The sequence below is a fragment of the Amaranthus tricolor genome, chromosome 3, assembly GCF_026212465.1.
Source record: "Amaranthus tricolor cultivar Red isolate AtriRed21 chromosome 3, ASM2621246v1, whole genome shotgun sequence".
Classification (NCBI taxonomy): domain Eukaryota; kingdom Viridiplantae; phylum Streptophyta; class Magnoliopsida; order Caryophyllales; family Amaranthaceae; genus Amaranthus; species Amaranthus tricolor.
In genome coordinates this window covers 1,286,790-1,308,454 of record NC_080049.1, presented here as the reverse complement: position 1 = coordinate 1,308,454, position 21,665 = coordinate 1,286,790, and the positions used below count along the sequence as shown (strand labels likewise).

The window sequence follows — 21,665 nt, the reverse complement described above, 5'->3', positions numbered from 1 at the left end:
GATTTCATTAAAATGTTTAGTCTTAAACAAATTCATGACATGTCATACATGATGTTTACATTCTAAACATTTTTTTGACCTAATGTTTTCCAAAAGTGAGTATTCACAATTAATCCAAAAGAATACTCATGTATTTTCATATTTGCTTATATGCCCTTGTAATTTCCCAAAAATTCTATTGATTGTTCATTTGTTGTTGTTGATCTATGTTCTATGTGTTCACGTGATTTCTATTGATTTTGCATCCTCATTTGTTGCTTGACTTTGATTCTGTTCTTGTGATGCATTTGCGGGTGCTAGTTCATCATATGTTGTTGTTGTTGTCCCCCTTCCTGATTCATCATTGGTCTGTGATGTCCCTTCTCCATTTTGGTAGAAACTCTATTGATCATTTATGTCTAAGTGGAAAAAGACGATGTCAAACATGTTTTTGTCTACTTTTGTGTCTAAATAACATAAGGAGTCGTAAATGATCTCCCTTCTTAAACTGTTATTTGAGCTCCTCTGAGCTGGAACTTGAGTTGTAAAAGAAAAAATTCCTATCTTTCCATCAAATATTAGTTCACCATTATTTGAAAACAAAGGTTTAGCCACTGCACACATAAACATAATTTTTGGCACATAACTTTTGGATGTGGTTCCTCCCCCAAGTGTGAGATAAAATAGTTTTTCATCTATGTGTACAATGTTTGACATGTCATTGAATCTAAAGTTCAATCCCCTCATCATCTAGAATGCAACTAGAAAGACAAAAGATTGACCTGTCAAGCTTGTTTTTGTCATTTAGGAGTGGTTTAACTGCATTGGTGTGGCTTTCTTATGATCTTCTTTTTCTTCCACCTCCACACTATGCTTTGACTTACACCCATTGCTTTTGCACAACAGCTTAACTTGTTTTTTTGGCCTTTTCTAAGCTCTTGAACTTTGTGTCATCAACGATGATTTGTCCCCTTGATTTCTTCCCCAGCCTTTTGCTATTTACATTTATTGGGAATGAGTTTTGTTGTTGTTGCTGTCTGACTTGGCTCCATATTCTTGAGATGGTTTTTTTGCTAATCTTGTACTTTGTTGACATCTCCCCCATGGTTTCATGTGTTGGCTTGCCTTTATTGTTGACAAATAAAAGCAACTCATGCATAATTTGTTTCCTACTGTAGTTGTTTAATTCCCTCGAGTTTTTCATGTTAATTGAAGTTGAAGCAATAAATGAAGTGAAAACTGTGGTTTTATTAATTGTGGTCGTCCCTTTTATAAGGCTGCTGCTTTTCCTTTGGTTTTTCCATTGTTTCTGGCACCAAAGTGATTTGAATTCAATTTTTGTTGGCTGATTTTTGGGTGTTCCTGGCGCCAACTTCCTCTGAATTTATAGTACTTGGCGTCTCTCTGTTTTGGATGTGTGTTTGATTTCTAATTTGGAGATCAGTGTCTGTCTTGGGTTTCTGTTTTGTGAAATTAACTCTTCATTTGGAAAACATTTTCGGATTTACATGGCTTTACTTAAAAATTGACATGTTGTTGTCTTTGTAGCTAATTAATCTTTGTTTTTTATATCTGAAGTCAATGAGAGATTTAATATCTGCATGCGTATGTGGCGAGAAGGTTGTTCGTTATTGGTTGTCGTACAAAAGACGTTGAAGAAATCAAGGAAGAAACGATTTTTTTTTATTTAAAGTTTTCAATCTGTAATTTAAATTATGTAATTTTAGCTTAAGTACTTTAGAAATTTGTTAATCATAAAATTATGGATTGTAATTATGTAAATAAAAGAATTCTAATGTGCAATTGTATTTTCCCTCCAAATTTGAATTCTACCTACTTTATTAATAAAAAAGGAGGAAATCATTAATAATTAATTTATACTCTTAAAATACCCCAACTGTCTATTTTTAGGTGGTCCCCCCACTACCCTTAATTTGCGTGTCCAATCCAAATAGGACAAGTAAATTGAATTGGAGGGAGTAGTTTATTAAGAAGAATATAGAAAAATAAAATTCAAACCGCTACTTTTGATTTTGAAACGCTACAAATTATAACGTTTTGAAAAAAGATATATGTATCATTAAACAATACTACGTTTTGAAAAAAGATATATATATCATTAAACAATACTAAAAATGTTACTTTACCGAATAATGAGACTTTTTTTTCGTAAAGTGGTGTTTTAGCATCACTAACACTTAAATTGTTACGTAACTCGTAACTACTTACGTTGAACATGTTACATGCCCTTGTTAGTTGTTATCATTTATAACTTCATTTGTTTCAAGAGATTGTTTTATTTTCATTGGGTATTTTATCAAGTATTGTTGGAAGTGAATGATATAAAGGAAGGAATTGTGGATCTATGTCTAAATACGAAAATGTAGTTGCACCGATTAAAGTTAACTTTTATAGCTTGTTTTGGATGAGACCGTCTCAATATGAGACGGATAGTCCAATCAATCTAATTATGATTTTTCACAATATGTGCTCAGTACTTGATCTATTTAATGTGACAATTGATACATTTAAAGTTAAAAAATTGAATTTTTTTATAAGTTATAACCTATCATAATTAAACACTTTAAGGTTTGAATTGATCATTCTTAAATCAAAATTGAAATTTTTTATAACAAAAAAGTCTAGAACTCTTGGTCATTTCCAAGAGGATTCATTGCATCAATTGTCAAACATGATTCGAATCGAAACTTCCTCCACCTTTACATCCAGGGTAAGCAAACATCATCATCATCCTACCCAATATATCCCGCTCTTAGAAAACTAAGGCCAAGGTCTGGGGAGGGAAAGACGGCGGCAACTCATACCCATAAAGGAGAGCGCGACCAAAGGAGTCCCCCGGCTCAAGGAAGATAACGGGACGTGATTACATGTGAAAGATAAATAGAGACCTATAAAAGGAAAACAAAGAATTAATCGAAAAAAAACGATACAAGCAAGAGGTTAAGGATATTAAAAGGTAGACTGAGAGGACATCAGTAATCTAAGACATGGATATAGTGTCTCCAACTGCTCCTATCCAAGGTAAGCAAATATTATACCTACAACTTTATTTCCATGTCCATTATGAACAGAAACTATTGATGAAAGAGTAATATCACTATTATTGATCGATGATCAAAGAGTACAAGTATTTTATGTTCCATAAAAACCATCATGTATGCATTGAATAAGAATACTTGTATTGTGCAATGTTTTAATACTATTATTAATAGTTTGATTGACGATTCATTTGTTATTTGAAATTCATTCATATAATGATAGAATAATACCATTTTATTAAATTTCATTCCTCAAATTGTGAAAAAGAATTATATTTAGTTAGAAATTAATCAATTTAATATCAAATTTGATCATTTATAGGTCCAAATTGAAATTTTTTATTGTAATTGATCTATTTAAGTTTTACTTTACGTGATACCTTTAAGGTTATAATTAATAAATACAAAAAAAAAAACGTGTGATGCTGTTACAGACAAATTGGGTTGCGGGTCGAAGTTTTTGTGTAACTTTTAAGTGGATATGCACTTAATGAGTAGCTTTAACTAATAAGGAGGTGCTACGTACGTGAGAATAAGAAGCCAACACCTTAAAAAGTCCGAATTATGTGTCACGTAATTCTCCTAAATTCTTAGGGTTTCTAACTTTTCTTATAAATGCGTTTCTTTGAGCTGCGAGAAAAGTGATTACACATTCATTATCTCTCATGTGTATGAAAAAAAACCACAATCCTTAAACATTGCCAAAATAATAATAATAATAATAATATTTAAAAAAATAAAAAAAAAAATTTAAGGGGTGAGTCGCACAAAACCCGCGACTCGACCGTGGCTTAATCGCACGTTTTGTGCGACTGAGCAGCGACCGAGTTGCGGGTTTTGTGCCACTCACCCCTTTAAATTTTTTTTAAAAATTTTTTTAAAAATATTATTATTATTATTATTATTGTTATTATTTTTTAAAAATATTATTTTTATTTTATTATTATTATTATTATTATTATTATTATTGTTATTATTATTATTATTATTTTTATCATTATTATTATTATTATTATTATTATTACTATTATTACTTTTATTTTAAGTTTTTTAAATATTGTTATTATTATTATTATTATCATTATTATTGTTATTTTAAGTCCAAGGGTATTTTCGTCATTTCATTAATATAGAGGTGACGATAAAATGAAAAGGGTGGCGATATTTAGCAATACCAAAAAAACAAAAGAGCATTAATTTTGTTCTCTCCTATAAAAAACTTAGAAGCATAGAAATCCTCCAAGATTGACTTAAAGGATCTAATATCCATAAAAGAGATCATGTCATTGTTTTCATGTTTTAGTTGTTTCATATATTTAGTGTGCAACTTCTTATATTAAAACAATCGAATTGGTAGTCAGAACGGGATTTTTGGGATAACACCAAAGCTATATTTGTTTTATCTTGTTTTCCAACATACAATTTGAAACTTAAGTCATTCAACGAGACTTGAAAATCATAGTGAGAAGATATTTTGGTTTATTCTCCAGATTATTTTTTTTTGACCACGTCATCAACCACAAATAGTAGCAAAATCATTAACGCAAACTAAAATGCTAAATGTACTTTCTATACTCATCGTTTGTCTTGTTAGACAATTATATGACAAGGTTTGGAACTTAATGAGTTATTTTGATTTAATGAGTTTTTTTTACCACCTTATCAATACAAAAAGTAGTAAAAATATTTTTTTAATAATACTTGATTTAATGAGTCATACGACATTTACATCAGAGATAAAAATTAACAAATACATAACAACTTTAATTAAATATAATTCAAAATTAACAAAATTAGGATCGTTGTATGAGATTTGACAATTCTGAATATCCTCTTCCATATCGCTGTTTGATATAGCCTCTACGAGGAGTCTTTCGATTTGTTGTAGTTTTGAGATAAAATTGAATTTAATGTAGTTGTTGTTGATTGCAATTTGGTATCTACACCATTATTACATTAATCTCTACTAACAATTTTCCTGTAAGGAGAGGACAAGTATTTATTTTAATCATTCAAAGAGTTTAAAACTGAGAAATTAAAGGCTTATCATCGACCATTTAATGGATGATACGCTAAAACTAACTATGGAGACTAAGATTTCTTTAGAGAGAAAAGGGAGAAAAGAAAGGAGACTAAAGTTCTTGTCGTTGATTAGTATAGAGTAGTAAAACATTAACACAAACTAAAATGGTAAATTTACTAAACTCATACTGACATATAGAAATTATATTTACAGTGATTAAAATTTATAAAACACAAAAATTCAAACAATATCTCTTATTCTCCCTTATGATACCAAAGTTTGAATAAAGAAATTATATTTTGCAATATTAACGAGTCTAAATATTAATAAGGTGTTTATTCAAGACATCAGGTCGATTTTGAGTTATAAGGTGTTCATTCAAAATCGGTATTATTTTCACATTTATTTATATATAATTGTGAATTCATTTTTAATTTATACAAAATCAAATTTGATTATAAGATCAAATAAATTCTGACCATTTGATCTCTTTCAAACCCCTATAAGAAAGTTTAATTCCAAATTATATGGAGAAAATACTGTCATTGATAAAAGTACTTGTAAAGCAATGACATAATGACTAGTGTTATTTTCTCATTGGTCACTACCCTAGTGTGTGTAGGCTTTGTTGACCTCTAATTCAACTTAATTAAAATTTACTAGTATAAAACCTCGTACAATACACCAAATTATTAATATTAGAAATATTGTAATTTTTAAAAAGTATTATTGTTATACAATAAAATTTTCACGTAAGAAATGTTATAAATGATAAAATTATTATTAATATTATCATTGTTATTATTATTTAAAATATAATTATATTATATTAATTTGATGATAAAATATTTTACTCCTTTCTTTCATAAGTATACTAACTTCCTTTGAATTATTCTATGTAATATCTTGTATAGTTTAATTAATATAACAATTAAGCATTTTGATTATCGATATGGCAAATCCAAATCTTTATAAAGAAATTTTTTTTGATAATTATATGATATTAAGTTCAGAAAATACAGCAATTAAACAATTTGATTATTCCATATAGCAAATCTTTGTAAGGATGTGACATGAAAATTTTCAATCCTCTTAGTGAATTGGATAATTTGATGTAGAAATCATTGCAAAGAAACCTTTTTTGATAATTCTATGATATTAAGTTCTTAAAATATAATATAGCAATTTAATAATTTGATTATTCCATGTGGCAAATCGTTATAAATATGACACATGAAATTATATAATCCTTCTACTTAATTATATGAATTTCATGTTTAGATATTAAGCTTAAATTAGACAAGATTTAGAAAGTGTAATTTGAAGTTGATAAAGACCAAGGTGCAAAGTGTGTTAAATGATTCGAATTTCTTATGCCATATTATTGTTTCAAAAAATAATTTAATATGCAAGTTTATGATATGAGTTTTTATTGACTCGTTTTATATTTAGCTTTTTTTATTTAAGAATTAGTGTCATGATATAATACATGTAAAATCTTAATCGTTCATAGTTGTGGATAAGGGATATATAATTATATATATAAACATAATTTTTTTTTATGTTTAATTGATATCTTTAGTATTAATTCATTGTGAAATAAAAAGCTATCACACGTACCTATTATTACTTCATATTTGAAAATATTTTTTTCTAAAGCAATATTTTAAGTTATGTACTTAAAACTTTTTTTATAATAAAAATAATACTCCCTCTCGTTCTTTTTTGTTCTTTCCATTTACTTTTTGCACAATTTTTAAAGTAATTTTTAAACTTTAATATCTCTAAATACGCATTATTAAAAGTTACAAAAAATATGTGATAAAAAAGTATATATTAAGACGAATCTGACGAAATTTCACATGGATATATTTTATCATCTATATATGTCGTTACCATGTTTCATGAATCATAAGTCATGATCACTTAACTATTTTTGACAATTATTATTCACAAATTATTGATTTTGCCAAATTCTTTATTAAAATCGTCTCAACCTGAGACGGTTTAATATAGACTGACTTAATATTTATTTTAAAAAACTAAATAAAAAAATATTTTTAACTTACTTAATCAGTTGTTTTTTAAAGCATCAATTGAGCTGTTTGTATGGACCCGTCTCACGGTGAAACGATCTCATAAAGACTTGTTGGATTTTGTGTTCATGCATGCAAGCTGCAAAGCAATATAACTTGATCAGGTGAATTACCATTCTTTGTCCCTTGAATTTTTACTTACTATATATTTATAAATATAAATATTTTAATTAAATTGTAACATGTTTTAATTTTTTTTAAAAAAAATATCATATTTTTTCGTATAACTATCAACGTAACATTTCTGTATGGATTTCCAACCTAAAAGTAAACAATCAACATTTGAAAAACATTCTTCTCGAAGTGTTAAAAGAGGATGGGAAATTTCTAAGGCCCTCGCTAGAAGTTTAACAACATCTTCAATGAATGTTTGGAAAATAATTTGTTTAGCTTGTGGGAATCTTAGACTTTGTGGAACCCCACTACTTTCAAATTATATTCTTCGTTTTCTTAAAAGAAACAACTTTTTTAAAATTATTTATTTATTTCTGATTTAGGGTAGATTAAAGAATCTTTACAAATAGTTTGATAGAAGGAAAAATATATTATTTCTTTTTGGTAGGTGGTGAAAATCGAAATCTTGTCACAAAAGACACTTGATCAACCCAAATTCTCAAAAATGAACAATTTATTGAATCAATTTATTGCACGTAAACGTAACTCAAACTGAAAGATTATATCTTTTGAGTAAAGAAGCATAAAAAATCAAGTCTAAAGTGTTCTACATAGAGCTTGTTTTTATATAAAACTTTTAGTAGCGAAATTAGCCAAGTTGGGATAGATTTAGAACATTATGAGTATGTCATGAATATTCCTAAACACTACAATGTTGAATTTTTGAAATACTTAAGAAAAAAAAAATTAATTCAATAAACTAAGTTCTAAACTTATTCCAAAAGTAAGCGTAAAAATTTCAAATCTGAAGTTTGGGTATGTTCGCAGTTACTAACTGCGAACAGGTCAAAAAAGACAAAAATAGTTGTTCCCACTTAGTAACTGGGAACAACTATTTTGTCTTGTTGCTGTTCGTAGTTACTCAAAATAGGTAAAATAACTGTTCGCAGTTAGTAAGTGCGAACAGCTATTTTGTCTTTTTTGACCTGTTCGCAGTTAGTAACTGCGAATAGCCCCAAACTTCAGGTTTGAGAATTTCATGCTTACTTTTGGAATAAGTTTAAAACTTAGTTTATTTAATTAATTTTTTTTTTTGCTTAAATATTTCAAATTTTCACAATGTTGTAGGATACTCGATAAAGGGTTCCAAGTGCTTAATGAAACAAGTAACAGTTGTTTTTGTAGGGTTGTGTATTTTCATATGCAAGGGTAATTTCGTACAATTGATAAGTACAAAAAAATTAGATAATTACATATAATAATTTCTCTATAAATAGAGACATGTAATGGGCATTGTGTACACCTCTTAATTACGTCATACGCATGTAACAAATGAGAAACTTTCAATGTCTTAGATAGAATTTTTGATATCATCATCCTTTCAAACAAAAAAAAAAAAAAAAAACATTTGTATTACATTCTAGTATAAGGATGGTGCCAAATTCAACAATGCCTATAATTAAAGTGTTTCTATTGAAATTATAGCATTATTTTATAAATATAAGGCGTTTTCCTGTCAAATATTTTTTAATATTGTATGTTTATAATAAATAGTTAATTAAGGGGTAGATTAAATTCATTTATAATAAAATGGTTAAAAAATTCAAACTTTTACCACCTCAAATTTTAACTATATTTAAAATCAAAACTTTTAGTCCTTCAAAATATTATCATCAAACTTTCACCACATAAAGTTTTATTGTCCATCTTATCATTGCATATTTTCTAATGTCCACGTGCGTTGAAGGGAAAACGAGTGGCGGCATATTTCAATAAGTCAAGGGCCAAGGTAATAGCTCTAGTGCATTGTTCAATACTTCAATTATACTCCCTCCTATTTACCTTAGAAGTCCCATTTGACTTTTCACGGATTTTAAAGAGAGTCAAAAGTGGGACCCTAAGGGTAGGAAAGAGAAAGGTATTATGGGTTTTTTAATGTAAGAGAGGAAAATTAGTATGGGTAATGGAGGGTATAATTGAAAATAGGATAAACGGTATAAAAGTCAAAAACCCATACCAAAAATAGAAATGGAACAATTAAGATGACTTGAACATAAAAGAAAATGAGATATATAAACTGAATAGGAGGAAGTATGTGTTATTTGTAAACTATTTAGATGCTTGGAAGTAAAGTCCATGGACTTCATTATACTAGTAATAATGGATGGAAAGAAAATAGGGTCTATTGAGAAAGTTTATTTTCTCAAACAATCAAAAAGTATTTAGTGAAAAACTTTTAAATCAATTGAAAAATTTATTTTTAATTCACCATAAAAAAACTGTTAATAATAGCTTTTTCATTAGTTTTTAGTTTTTTTATCTATTTTTCTCCGATAAATAGCCAACAATTAACAACTAAATTTATCAAACATATGCATTACAATTGACTTAAACATCTTGCTTAACAACTTACAAATCAACCATTAGTTTGGGCAATGAATTAACTCTACATTTCGTTAAAGTAATGAAGACTGTAGAGGATTTTGTCTTTGAGAGTTGTTCTTGCATGATCTATGTGCACACTGAAATAATATGCACCAATTTTAGACTTGAGCTTGAGCAACGAAACGTGGGTTAGTAGATTGGAAAGTGAGTAGCATTTGTCAGATACAATTGAGTAGCTTTGCACAATAATATTATGCACTAAGTCTATTAAACTTGTTCCCATTTAGAGCCCTAATACTATGTTTGGATAGCAAATTAAGAGAGAAAAAAGTAAATGGTAGGGAAGACATGGAACAGAAATGAAGGGGAGGGGAAGATGCTTTCTTGTTCGTTTAGGAAGGAGGGAAAGAGAGGAAAAATATTCCTTGTTTGTTTAAAAATATAAAGGAGAAAAAAGAAAAAAAAATTATTTTTCTTCTAAATCTTTCCGAAGAAATTTTAATGTTAACAAAATTATGAGATTTTTTTTCATTCAAACAAGGCCTAATAGTTACTCTGATAACTCAGATCTACCTTGCGCGGAATAGACCCCTACTTGTGATACAAACGCGGAGACACAATATTGGTGAGAGTTTGATGAGCAGTATATGGTGTCTTACTGTCTTCCCAACATTACCCGCCAAGCTGCATCTCCATCAGCATCAACCTCCGTATGAAACGGCGACCTTCCCACTTTGGACTACTAACCACAATTCAAAACAATTACCCCTTCCCCCCTCTTTTCCTATTTATAGCCATTCATTCATTTTATTCTTTTTCATTCACAACTTCACGTCTGAATTCTTCTTGTTTACAGGTTCTTATTTTGTTACTCTTCTTGCTTTTTTATGCTCTTATTCTGTTATCATTTTAATGTTGGAATATTACACTTTGTCATGATATTACAAGTTAACTATTGATAGTCTCTTGAATTTTCAATTTGATTTCAAAATTGATTGAAGATTTAAAGTGGGTTTCATTTATTATATGGGAATTTTTGGGTTTTCAGAAAAATGAACATACACCAGATCATTTGATGATATTATGATGAAAGTTGTTGACTTTATTTGATATTATCTTCAAATTGTCATCCCAAATGAATGATTTAGGTTTGGACTTCTAAATTATGCTCATTTTGTTATCTCACCTTGTTGAATATTTCCAAATTTGTTATCTTAATGGAGGTATATTTTTCATCCATTTTGGGGGTGTCATAGTACTCAAAGTCAATTAGTCATAGTCATCAACCCATTATTACCCACAGGTCGGTGTTATAGTCATTTTGGGGGTTTGTTTGCTATAATAATGGTGAAGTTATTAACTTTACTTCATTTGAGCTCCAAAGTCAAACTACCATGGGATTTATTTTTTGGTGAGGAGAGGGATGAAGTAAGAAAATTTGAATTTCTAGTACCTTTCATTCCTAGATGCCAAGTCATGATTTTAAGCGAGGGCCTTAAAATTTTCGTATTAACATCATGGAAAGACTTTATGGTGGGGGTGTCGAAAATTGTTAGGAGATTAGGGTACTTGACCAATTTGTTATGTTGAGAGTGAGACATATGAGTATTGTGACTCAAACGTAGGATTAAAGGCCAAATATCCCATGTATACTGCATATTCAATAATTTTGAGGGTGAGAGTGGTCGACCTTTGCTCACTAGTAGCACTGCAGGTCGTGCCAAGAGATATGATAAAGTTTTACGATCGAATGGAGTAAGAAATATTGAGTAAATGAGGATGTTTAAACTCTAGGAAGAGGAGTAGTGATAGTATAACCATAAAAAATCATCTCATTTCTTGGGCTTATTCAGATATTCTAGATGGTCTATTCAATAAAGTTGGTCTTTGTAATAAAGTATTAGTCTAAGGGAGACTGATTGAGTGACCCTTGTACAAGTGTAGACTAGAGCCATTGCACGACCTTGATGGATAATTACCCTAAGGAAATTATTGGATAATTTCCCACTATTTTATTATTTTTTGGCTTCTTTTCTTCATGATGTTCATGGGTGATCAAATATTTCACTGTTAGACAAATAGTGTCTATATTTTCTATAGGCTTTGTGATGTCAGTGGAGTTGTGGCCTTGTGGGCCTGTGGCTAATTGGAAAATTCTGCTTTGTCAAGCTTTGGAAAATATGGAATTGTTTAAGTGTTGTTACTTTGAAAGGAAACACGATCCCTTTTCTGGAAGCTGTCTATTACATATTGACCAATGATAATATAAACTGTCTAAGAATATTTGGCAGAAGAGCACTTGAAATTGATCAAGCACTTCTTGTTTGGACTTAGGACGCTTGAAGTCATAGAAGCATATAACAGTAATTTTTTCGATTCGGAATAATTCTGTATTTGCTGTTACTGCCTTTTAACTGTTAGTATTCTCTACTCATTGAAGTCTCTTTTTAGCTTTCCGTAACATGTAATTTTGTCAAAGTTACGAAAAAACTTAGCAAATAGATGTAAAGACTCATGGTTCTAAGCATGTTCAACATGTTCGACCGCACAGGGCCCCAAAAATTAGGGGCCTTAATATTGAATTACTTAGTATATGTTAGGTGTTTAAGGATACAAAATTGTTAGAATAATATCATAATTTTTAAAATTGCACAGGTCTTCGTAGAGTATGTCAATTTTTGCTCCGCCCCTGTGTAAAGTTAATAAACGAGATAGAAGATTTCAATGTTTGATGATTATGATTTATAGCTTGACTAAGACTACTTTAAAATTTGTTTGATAAGATTATATTCTAGAGTTCTCCTTCAATGTCGTCTTTTGGCTGGCGACTGGAGGAGGAAGCGTCATTTAGAAGGCTTGCTTAATTCTAAATGAAGTATTTCTTTGTTTGATGAGTAAATTGTACTTACTACTACACCTAGAGTTAAGAGAAGAAATCCTAGTCAGAATGGGAATTTCGAGTTATTGACTTAATGTGCAAAGGAAACTTTGATAAGATTGAGAGTGAGGCATAAGAATATAGAGAACAAAATTTTATAAAAGATTAGGAAACGGTATGAAATGCGCTAAGCCGAGAGATATTCAAAAAATTATTTTTGTTAAGAGGAAAAAGGTAAGGGAAGAAAGCTTGAAAAGTAAATGAACGTACCCAAGAGCATGCTGTTGAAGGACTATCAGGTTTCTATCAAGGACCCAAATGGGGTTTTGAATTTATTCTAGAAACTTAAATGTAGAGAATAGAAAAAAAAAAAAAAAAAACTTTATAGACAGATTGTAAGAATGATTATATCAACATACATCATTCCTTTAATTTCTTCACCTTCAGGTTGTGCTACAGTATAACTATAGCTATTGGACCCATGTCAAATTCTTTGGATTCATCACCACTGACAGTTCGAGTGGATGCAGAAGACAGGATGCGACTGCTTCCTGCAACCAATGATGATCATGGAGGTGTCATTGTGGATATGGAGGAGCCGATGGACTCCAAGGTCTTCCTTGGTGCCCTTAGAGCCTCAATGTCCCAATGGAAGCATGAGGTATCTTTCATCAATTTTATATTGACAAATGAGAACTGTATTGTCACCATATTGCCTTGTTTTTTGTTTCCATTGTTGTTGAATATCCATGCTGCTCTTTGGCAGGGGAAAAGGGGTGTGTGGATAAAATTACCCATTGGATTTGCAAACCTTGTTGAAACCGTCGTCAAGGTATGCTACTTATAGGGGGTCTTTAATAAAACTTTATTGACATCAATTAGTTTTGCAAAGATTGAATGTCAGCGTAATCTTATAGACTGGAGTTTATCGGTTATGCTACAATCTTTCGCTTTTGTTTGTGGAATTGTTGCTTTCGTTCTGTAATTATCTCGTGTTGATTATAGGAAGGCTTTTGGTATCATCATGCAGAACCAAATTATTTAATGCTGGTTTACTGGATTCCTGAAACTATATGTACAATCCCCATCAATGCTACACATCGCATAGGAGTTGGTGCTATTGTCTTAACTGATGAAAAAGAGGTGCGCGACGATTTGTGTTGTTTTGATATTTATACCTGTGAAAATTGAAATTATAACACACTTTTGTTAGCGTAAATCAGTGCCTATATGATACAAAAAATGCTTTGAATAGATCATTAATGTGTCATTCCTGTAGCACGTTTGACAGTCGTGAACTATGGTACTTGGACTCGGGTACTGATGTCGGATACCGGTACGTGTCCAAGTGTCAGATTCGTTTAAATATTCAATTTAACGCCTAAAATGAAGTGTCTAAGTGTCATACCAATGTCCGAGCATCAAGGATCGGACACAGGTACATGAAAAAAAATGAAGAGTCCGAGTAACATAGGTCTAGAGACTGAGAATATGTTTTATACCCACCTGCAAAATTGTCTCGCCATCTTCTAGATGTCTTATTTCATATGATTAATTTAAACAAGCCTATGCTAATATTTTGCTTCTCCCAAACTTCAAACTTCCTACTGAAATTATTTTGACTTAGCATGATCATATTTTGTGTTTAGATTCTTGTAGTGCAGGAAAATAGTGGTAGATTCCGAGGAACTGGTATATGGAAGATCCCTACAGGAGTTGTGGACGAGGTATTTTGCTTAGAGATTTTACTCTAATTCTTGTAGACGATTCCCTTGTGTATGTTGCATAATTTTAAGGTTTCTTGGATGTGTAGGGAGAGGATATATCTGTAGCAGCTGTTAGAGAAGTAAAAGAAGAGACAGGAGTAAGTAGCGTTTTACTATTTTCTATTTCATGCGAGAATGAAGAGGACACCGATATAGCTAATACTATTCTGTGTTTAGATTGATGCAGAATTTATCGAGGTCGTTGCATTCAGGTATGTTTATAAAGTTCTCTTTGGAATTCTTTTACGTTGTAAGTGTTCCTTCTTCCACGCGTTCAAATTTTGTGATACTAATGGAAGTGGCTTGAGGGTACTCGCTAAACTACATTGGGTTCCTTTGGATCTCTGCTTCTATGTAATTTATGATGCTACTTAGCTGTTGAGGGACAGAAAAGGCAAGTATTTGTGTAACAGTGAACTGCCTGAGACATTCACCAATCTGAACCACTACATTTGTGGGGGTTGTTCTAAGGGTATCAATTGTTTAGTTGTCATTTGTCTTTTACGGGCCGTGAGGTTATTTGTGCTAAATCGACGTAATGAATGTGTTATAGTTTAACTTTTTATAAAATATTTTGTGTCATATCCACGCAACGAAGTTCTCATCTTTTTGTTTTTGATTACAGGGTAGACTAAGGGAAGGGGAGGGTTTAGTGAAAATTAAACCTAGGACCTGATTGAAACAAGAGTCGATTCTTGATGGAGCTCTAATCCTTAAACAAATAGTACTTTTCTTCTTAATATCCATTACCACATATTAAAACCTTTTTAGTAATAATGGATAATGGATGAGAATGAATTTTGTGAACAAAAAAGGTGATAAGAGTATTACATCAAAGTTTCATTAGCTTTCCCTCCTACCATGTAAAACCAATAACCAAACAGAGTGTTGAAAGTAAGTGTGCAGTAGCTGTTCAAAACAGACCCAACCTGACATTTACCCAACCTTGTATAACTGTGCAAGAATTTCACCCGACTTTAAAAGTAGATTTACAATGATGCAAAACCAATGTGATTACAAGACCAGATTTTGACCCAACCCGAAACATCAGTGTCCCAAAACTGACCCAATGACCTGAATTAATTTGGACCGTCTGGTGTTTCTGTTGTGCCTTGTTTGCAATGAATTAGTTGAGATGTGGGCTATTAGCTTGCGGCTCCATCGTTTATTATTGTCTATTCTCAAGCATGGGAGTTACTCAGTGGTGAAGCTGTGAAGGTCGAGTAAAACTTGGTTCGTTATTGGATTTCTTCATTTTGTAGGCAAACTCACAAGGCATTCTTCGAAAAATCAGATTTGTTCTTTTTGTGCTTCTTGCAACCTTCATCTTTCAAAATTCAGAAGCAAGATTTGGAGATTGAGGCTGCCCAGGTACTTAATCTCAACCACAAACATATTTGCATTGTTAGGTGTTCTTACTGCTGCACTGCCCCTTAAATTTTTCTTCTTTTCGACGAGATCTAACTGGAGTCATGTCTGCATTGGATTGATCCTCTGCTTCTTTCTTCTAGACTACTTGCAAAAAAGTAGTGTCCGCTGCAAAACTACGAATGCTATGTGCACTTATATTATAAATATAGATGTCTGTTCTAGTTCAACTGCATCCATTGCTCATGGGGAAGGAGCATAGTCACTAGGAGTACCACAGACATGGTCCTTTTCGGTCTTGGTGAGCTACCCCGGGTTGATGATAGGCTATCATATCAACAATGTGTATCTTCTTTTCAAGGGAACCCATTTGTTAAGAACTCCGCAGTTAAACGTGCTTGGTGGGAAGTAAATCTTAAGATGAATAACCTTCTGGAAAATTTTCTCATATGCGCACGAGCAAGGCCAAAGTGCGCTGAAAAGACTTATGTTGGTTTGTGGGGCCAGTCTACAGCCTTTATGGTAGTCACTGTGACTGATGGGGCCGAGGTGTTACACTTGGGTATTGGATATAGTTGTTTATACATATGGAAGATTTTACACATATCTTGCTTTTTATCTGCAGTGGATGCCGATTAGAGACTTTGCTGCTCAACCTATATCTCAGAGGTCCGAGCTCTTCAAGCGCATAATCGATCTATGTCAAGCCAAGTTAGACAAGAATTATACTGGATTTTCCCCGGTATCACTATCATCCTCGTTTGATAGTAAACCACCTTACTTATACATGAACACCAGAGATCTGCATCATACGAATCAAACCATCACTAACCGACTGTGAAACAGTTGAATGTTAGATCGCCTTTTCTTGGTACTCGATCAAACTTTACTATATATGACTTGATCATTGCCGTTTTCTATCCCCTTGCTCGATTCATTTACACTTGCTTTATGTTTGGCCTAGAGTTCTGATGCTTCTTTTATCCCGACAATTTGCTGATTTCGTGATAAATTTGTATCTTAGTATTAATATAGCATCGAAACTGCAGTCTGTCGATATATCGATTTTAGCATAGCTAGGAAGATGAGCTGCAGGATTTGGATTAATAGAACTGTAGGGAACTAAATGCTTGCTATTAGCTAGCTGAGAAAATAGTATGATGAATGTAATTCTTTGAGAACAATTGACGAATGTTATATATTGTAATTGATCATCAAAAGCTTCTTTGCAAATTCTATTTCTTGCATTTTTGTAAAATATTTCTAGTAAAATAAGTATTATGTTTTTTATAGGAAATTTGACTTATGTTAGGCAAATATTTTCTCCTTTTAAGTACTCCTAAAATATATAAAAGCTTAATGTTTTGAGTACTTACTTTCAATATCTTAGATTCTACTTACATCATTCTTAATGCCTACTTACAAGATTTTAAAAATATATAATAGGTCGACCCAATTAGAAATAGTCTCTCAAAGAGACTGCCTCTCACAAGAATTTATGCTCTTATGTTGGCAATGGGCAATGGCAAGTGATTTCTCCCTCTGAGTACTCCAAAAATACTTATAGGTAGAGACGTTTATTTGGATTATCGGATTGAGTTCGAATCAGGTGTTTCAGGTCAGTTTAAAAAGGGTCTTGTGTCCTATAATTAGAGGTGTTCCTTGTAGAAACACGTTACAGCTTAATGCTCAAAGATTACAGATTTAAGACTCCTTTCTGATGTCCATCTTATCCCAAATGACTGGAAGAGGGAGTGGTAAAGTGGTAATGGTCAGAGCTGAAAACCGGTGAACTGAACTAAACTGAACGGAACTTAGCTGAGGCGAATCAAATGAAGCTAATCTAAATCGAACTAAACTGAACTCAAGCATAGTGAAAATGTGAAAGTAAATGTAACGTGTTAAGCTTAAGTGCAAGGACAGAGCTGAAACGAGTCAAACCGCTGTCACATAATTAACTAATAATTCACTAATATCCTTGTGAATCGCGAATCAAAATAAGCAAATTATGGTCGATTTTAGGTTATTTTAAGGTCATTTTGAGCAAAACACGAACTAAAAAGTGAAATAATTGGCGAATTATGTTTCACCGAGTCAAACCGAATCCAACTCAACTGGAATTAAGCTCTAGAATAGGCCCTTTGCATAATTCACTAATCAGTTTATGCCATTTTGGGCTAATTGCAATCCATTCAGCCATTTTGGACAAATTACAAATTCATTCAGCAATTGGGTAACAATGTATTCAACTGTCATTCATTTATACACCAAAAGCACATCAATCTAAAGCAAATAATTAGCTTCTATTAATATATATCTTTATCGGAAAAACACAACAAAATGTTAGTGCACAAAACAATATTTCAGCTCAATAATCCAAAGTATATAATTTGATACAATTTTTGATTTGTCACAAGCACATAAACACATCATAGAATAACCCAAAATTAGCTATAATCGGGAAAAACTATAATTGGGCCGATTGGGCTATTAGTCTCGTATTGAGACAGTCGCTTGCAAGATTAGCTGAGCCTGAAACTAATTTAAAGAACTTGCCTTTCAGCAGCATCAGCAACAATAGGCAATCTAGGAATTTGACCAAGAGCACAAATAGAAGACCCATAAATCAAACAAACCAACAAGAATAAGAACACAGTACTATCCAAACTCATCATCAAATCCAACCCAATACCATCTTTTGGGTTAAATGTCCTTTCCAAAAGATCAGGAAAAATTAGTAGAACATCAAGAACAATTGCTTGCATAGTATTAAATCTCACAAATCTACTAAAATTTGAATTTCTAACAACAACAAAATAAAGGGTGAAAAATACTAAAACCCCATTAAGAGGAAAGCTTTTGTAGACTTTTATAGCAGGAATTAAAGGTTGTAAAAGGACTTGAAGAGGTGTAAATTGAGTAACAACATATTTTCCATATTGAATTCCATCAAAAAAAGGGTAAAAGTAACAAATTGCAGAGATTAATTTATCTGGGGCATCAGGAAGATCATTGTTTTTATTGGATTGACAAAGAATTAACCTTTTTTTAGGGTTTTGGGATGTGGGTGTTTTAGTTAAGGTGATAAAGGAATGACCTTTAAGAGGAAGAAGAGAAGATGAGTAATGGGTTTTGGGCATGTAATTGAATGATGAAGGTAAAGTTAAGAGATAAGTTGTGGCCATGGTAGAAAATTAATGGGTTTTGTTAAGAAATGCAAAGAGATAGGTAGTTTTGCCAATGACCACACTGAGAAGTAAGAATGGAGGATTGAAGGAGAGATGAGACACATCTATGACCTCCAAAACTGTGGGTAAACAAAAGGCCATGTCAACCTTTTGAATTTTTTTGGTTGTACTCCCTCCTTTCCGTTTTAATCGCTACATTTGCATGGGCATGAGAATTAAGAAAAATGATTTTCCTATACTGTAGCTGATTGTTTACTTTATAGAGTATAATATTTTATTATTGTTAATTGAAAAAGAAAAAGGAAAAATAGGTTGTTAAGTTACTTTATAGAGTATAGTATATTATTTTACTCCCTCCTATCGACCTTAAGAGTCTCATTTGACTTTTCACGGATTTTAAGGAGAGTCAAAAGTGGACAGTAGGAAAGAGAGTGGCATTATGGGTTTTTAATGTAAGGGAAGAAAATTAGTATGGATAATGAAGAGTATAATTGAAAATAGGATAAAGTTACTAAGGGCATAAAAGTCAAAAACCCATACCAAAATAGAAATGGAACAATTAAGGTGACTTGACCATAAAAGAAAATGGGACACATAAGCTGAATAGAAGGGAGTATTATAGAGCATAGAGTAGGATAAAAATAGGAGTAGGTAGAACTTTAAATGATTGTTTTATTACTAAAACCGGAAATGTAGCAAGTAATATGAAATTGCTAAAAAAATATAACGAGTATTATAGAACGGAGGAAGTATATATGAAAAGGATGTTTGTCAATTGATTGTTGACGATTTTTTTAATTGATTTGTTTAAATGACTGAAAATATTAGTTGTTTTTTAAGACAATTTTAAATTCATTTTATGTGCCCAACTACATAGACACCTGAAAAAATAAAGCCTTATATATTAATGCATGCTCTAAGTAACAATATATAAACAGTTGACCAACCACACGCGGTGCCCAGATTCAATACTTTTGAAACAAATAAATTTAAAAGTGGGCAATTGCATTCAATTGCCATTTTTGATTTCTTTAATTCTCTTTCTTAAACTTTATTTTGCATCTTTTCCCAAAATAATCTTTTTATCTTCTCTTTCTCAAGTTTTCCTTCTTAAATTATTTCTTCTCAATCCTTTGATATCCCAAAAGTTTTTGTAAGTTAAAACTTTAACAATTTATTTTGTTTTAAGAATTTTTGTAAGTCGAAACTGTTTTTTCTAATTATTTGTGAAGGGTTCTATTTTGATCAAAATTATAAACATAAATACGGCTTCCGTAATCTTTGCTCAGGCCCTATTGTTTTTTTTGGCTTTTAGTTAAAAAAGCAGCTGTTTGTGGAGATGTTTGGTAAATTTGAGTATTGGTTGTTGGTTGTTAGTTAGAGAAAAAGCGGACTAACAAGCCAAAAGTAAACTAAAAAAGCTAGCTAAAACAGCTTTTTTTATTTTGACTTTAATACAAATTTTCAGCTGCTTTAAAAGTCATTTACCAAATAGGAGTACTTTTTTTCTATTTAACCAACTAATAAGTCAAAAGCCAAAAGTCAATTAAAAAGTTAAGCCAAAAGTCATGAACTAAACACCCTGAAATCCTAAATTAATCACAAAGTAAATCCAATTTAGATCACTTTGTATTTATTTTTGTTGAATATTCATATTAATATTTATAATTCTATCCTTTTATTATATTGTATGATGGTATAATATGATAACTTGTTTCATTTTCGTTCTAGACCCCTAATAATCATATTTTTAAATCATTATCATATTATGTTGGTTTAGGAGGAGAGGAATTATATTTGATTACAATAAGTCAACAACATTGATGGAATATGAATGTAATTTGTTATACAAATCATGATTGTATGTATGAACAAGAGCCAACTTGCGTCATGTTGTGGTGTCTTTCTAAAGGAATAATCTATAGCTAAAAGATTTACAGGTTGTTACTTAAGATGGTCTCAGACGATTTAAAATTGGGCTAAATATTAGTTCATCTAAATTAATAAATATATTCACTTTGGTACTTAAATACTCATTTTTAGTTGTTTAATATTTAACACAGTCATTTTAAATATTATAATTTATTAAAAAATAATCTTAAAAATCTAGCAAATGGTAGAAGAACCTATATGGATCCACTATAAATATTGTCTCCCAAAATTTCCATCGTAAACAATTTCAATATGAAAACTTTCACTTTAAGGCCTGTTCATTATCATTTTATTTATTTATTTATTTTTTATTTTCGATTTTCTCTGAAAACTATAACCAAAAATCAAAACCAGGAAAAATGGTCAATAATTTGACAATTTTCTATTGGTTATGCAAGAATTGGTCAGCTAAATTAGTGAAAATTTGAAATACTTAAGAGAAAAATAAAAAAAATAACTATAATCTAGGAATTAAACTTATTCAAAAAGTAAGTGTGAAATTCTCAAACCTGAGGTTTGGGGTTATTCGCAGTTACTAACTGCTAACATGTCAAAAAAGACAAAATAGATGTTCGCAGTTAGTAACTGCGAACAGCTATTTTGACCTGTTTTTGTGCAGCATTCTGTTTGCAGTTAGTAACTGCAAACAGGTCAAATAGTTGTTCACAGTTAGTAACTGCGAACAACTACTTTGCCTTTTTTGACCTGTTCGTAGTTAGTAACCGCGAACAGCCCCAAACCTCAAATTTGGAAATTTCACGCTTACTTTTGGAATAAGTTTGATTTTTTAGATTATTTTGTTAATTTTTTTATTTTTTCAGTTATTGATTTCAAAAAATCTAAATTAGCTACCAAGATGTCCAGAGCCAAGGTGATC

The 21,665-nt window shown here is 31.2% G+C and overlaps 2 protein-coding genes across 3 annotated transcripts; one reads left to right on the top strand and one right to left on the bottom strand.

The window, feature by feature from the left end:
• Positions 1 to 10,250: 10,250 nt before the first annotated feature.
• On the top strand, positions 10,251 to 16,952 carry LOC130808023 (nudix hydrolase 10-like). 2 transcript variants are annotated; one of them, XM_057673455.1, is made up of 9 exons: positions 10,251 to 10,512; positions 13,065 to 13,195; positions 13,301 to 13,366; positions 13,540 to 13,677; positions 14,184 to 14,261; positions 14,348 to 14,398; positions 14,478 to 14,512; positions 15,563 to 15,671; positions 16,294 to 16,952. In XM_057673455.1, the coding sequence occupies exons 1-9, from the start codon at positions 10,293 to 10,295 to the stop codon at positions 16,507 to 16,509; spliced, it is 1,044 nt and encodes a 347-aa protein (XP_057529438.1). In that variant the 5' UTR covers positions 10,251 to 10,292; the 3' UTR covers positions 16,510 to 16,952. The 2 variants fall into 2 exon arrangements, with proteins under 2 accessions (XP_057529438.1, XP_057529439.1); XM_057673456.1 differs by having other exon boundaries at positions 14,488 to 14,512; positions 16,294 to 16,492.
• Positions 16,953 to 17,885: 933 nt separating this feature from the next.
• On the bottom strand, positions 17,886 to 18,987 carry LOC130808024 (protein TIC 20-v, chloroplastic-like). Its single transcript, XM_057673457.1, has one exon. It carries the CDS (start codon positions 18,851 to 18,853, stop codon positions 18,212 to 18,214), a length of 642 nt encoding a protein of 213 aa, XP_057529440.1. The 5' UTR covers positions 18,854 to 18,987; the 3' UTR covers positions 17,886 to 18,211.
• Positions 18,988 to 21,665: the final 2,678 nt, after the last annotated feature.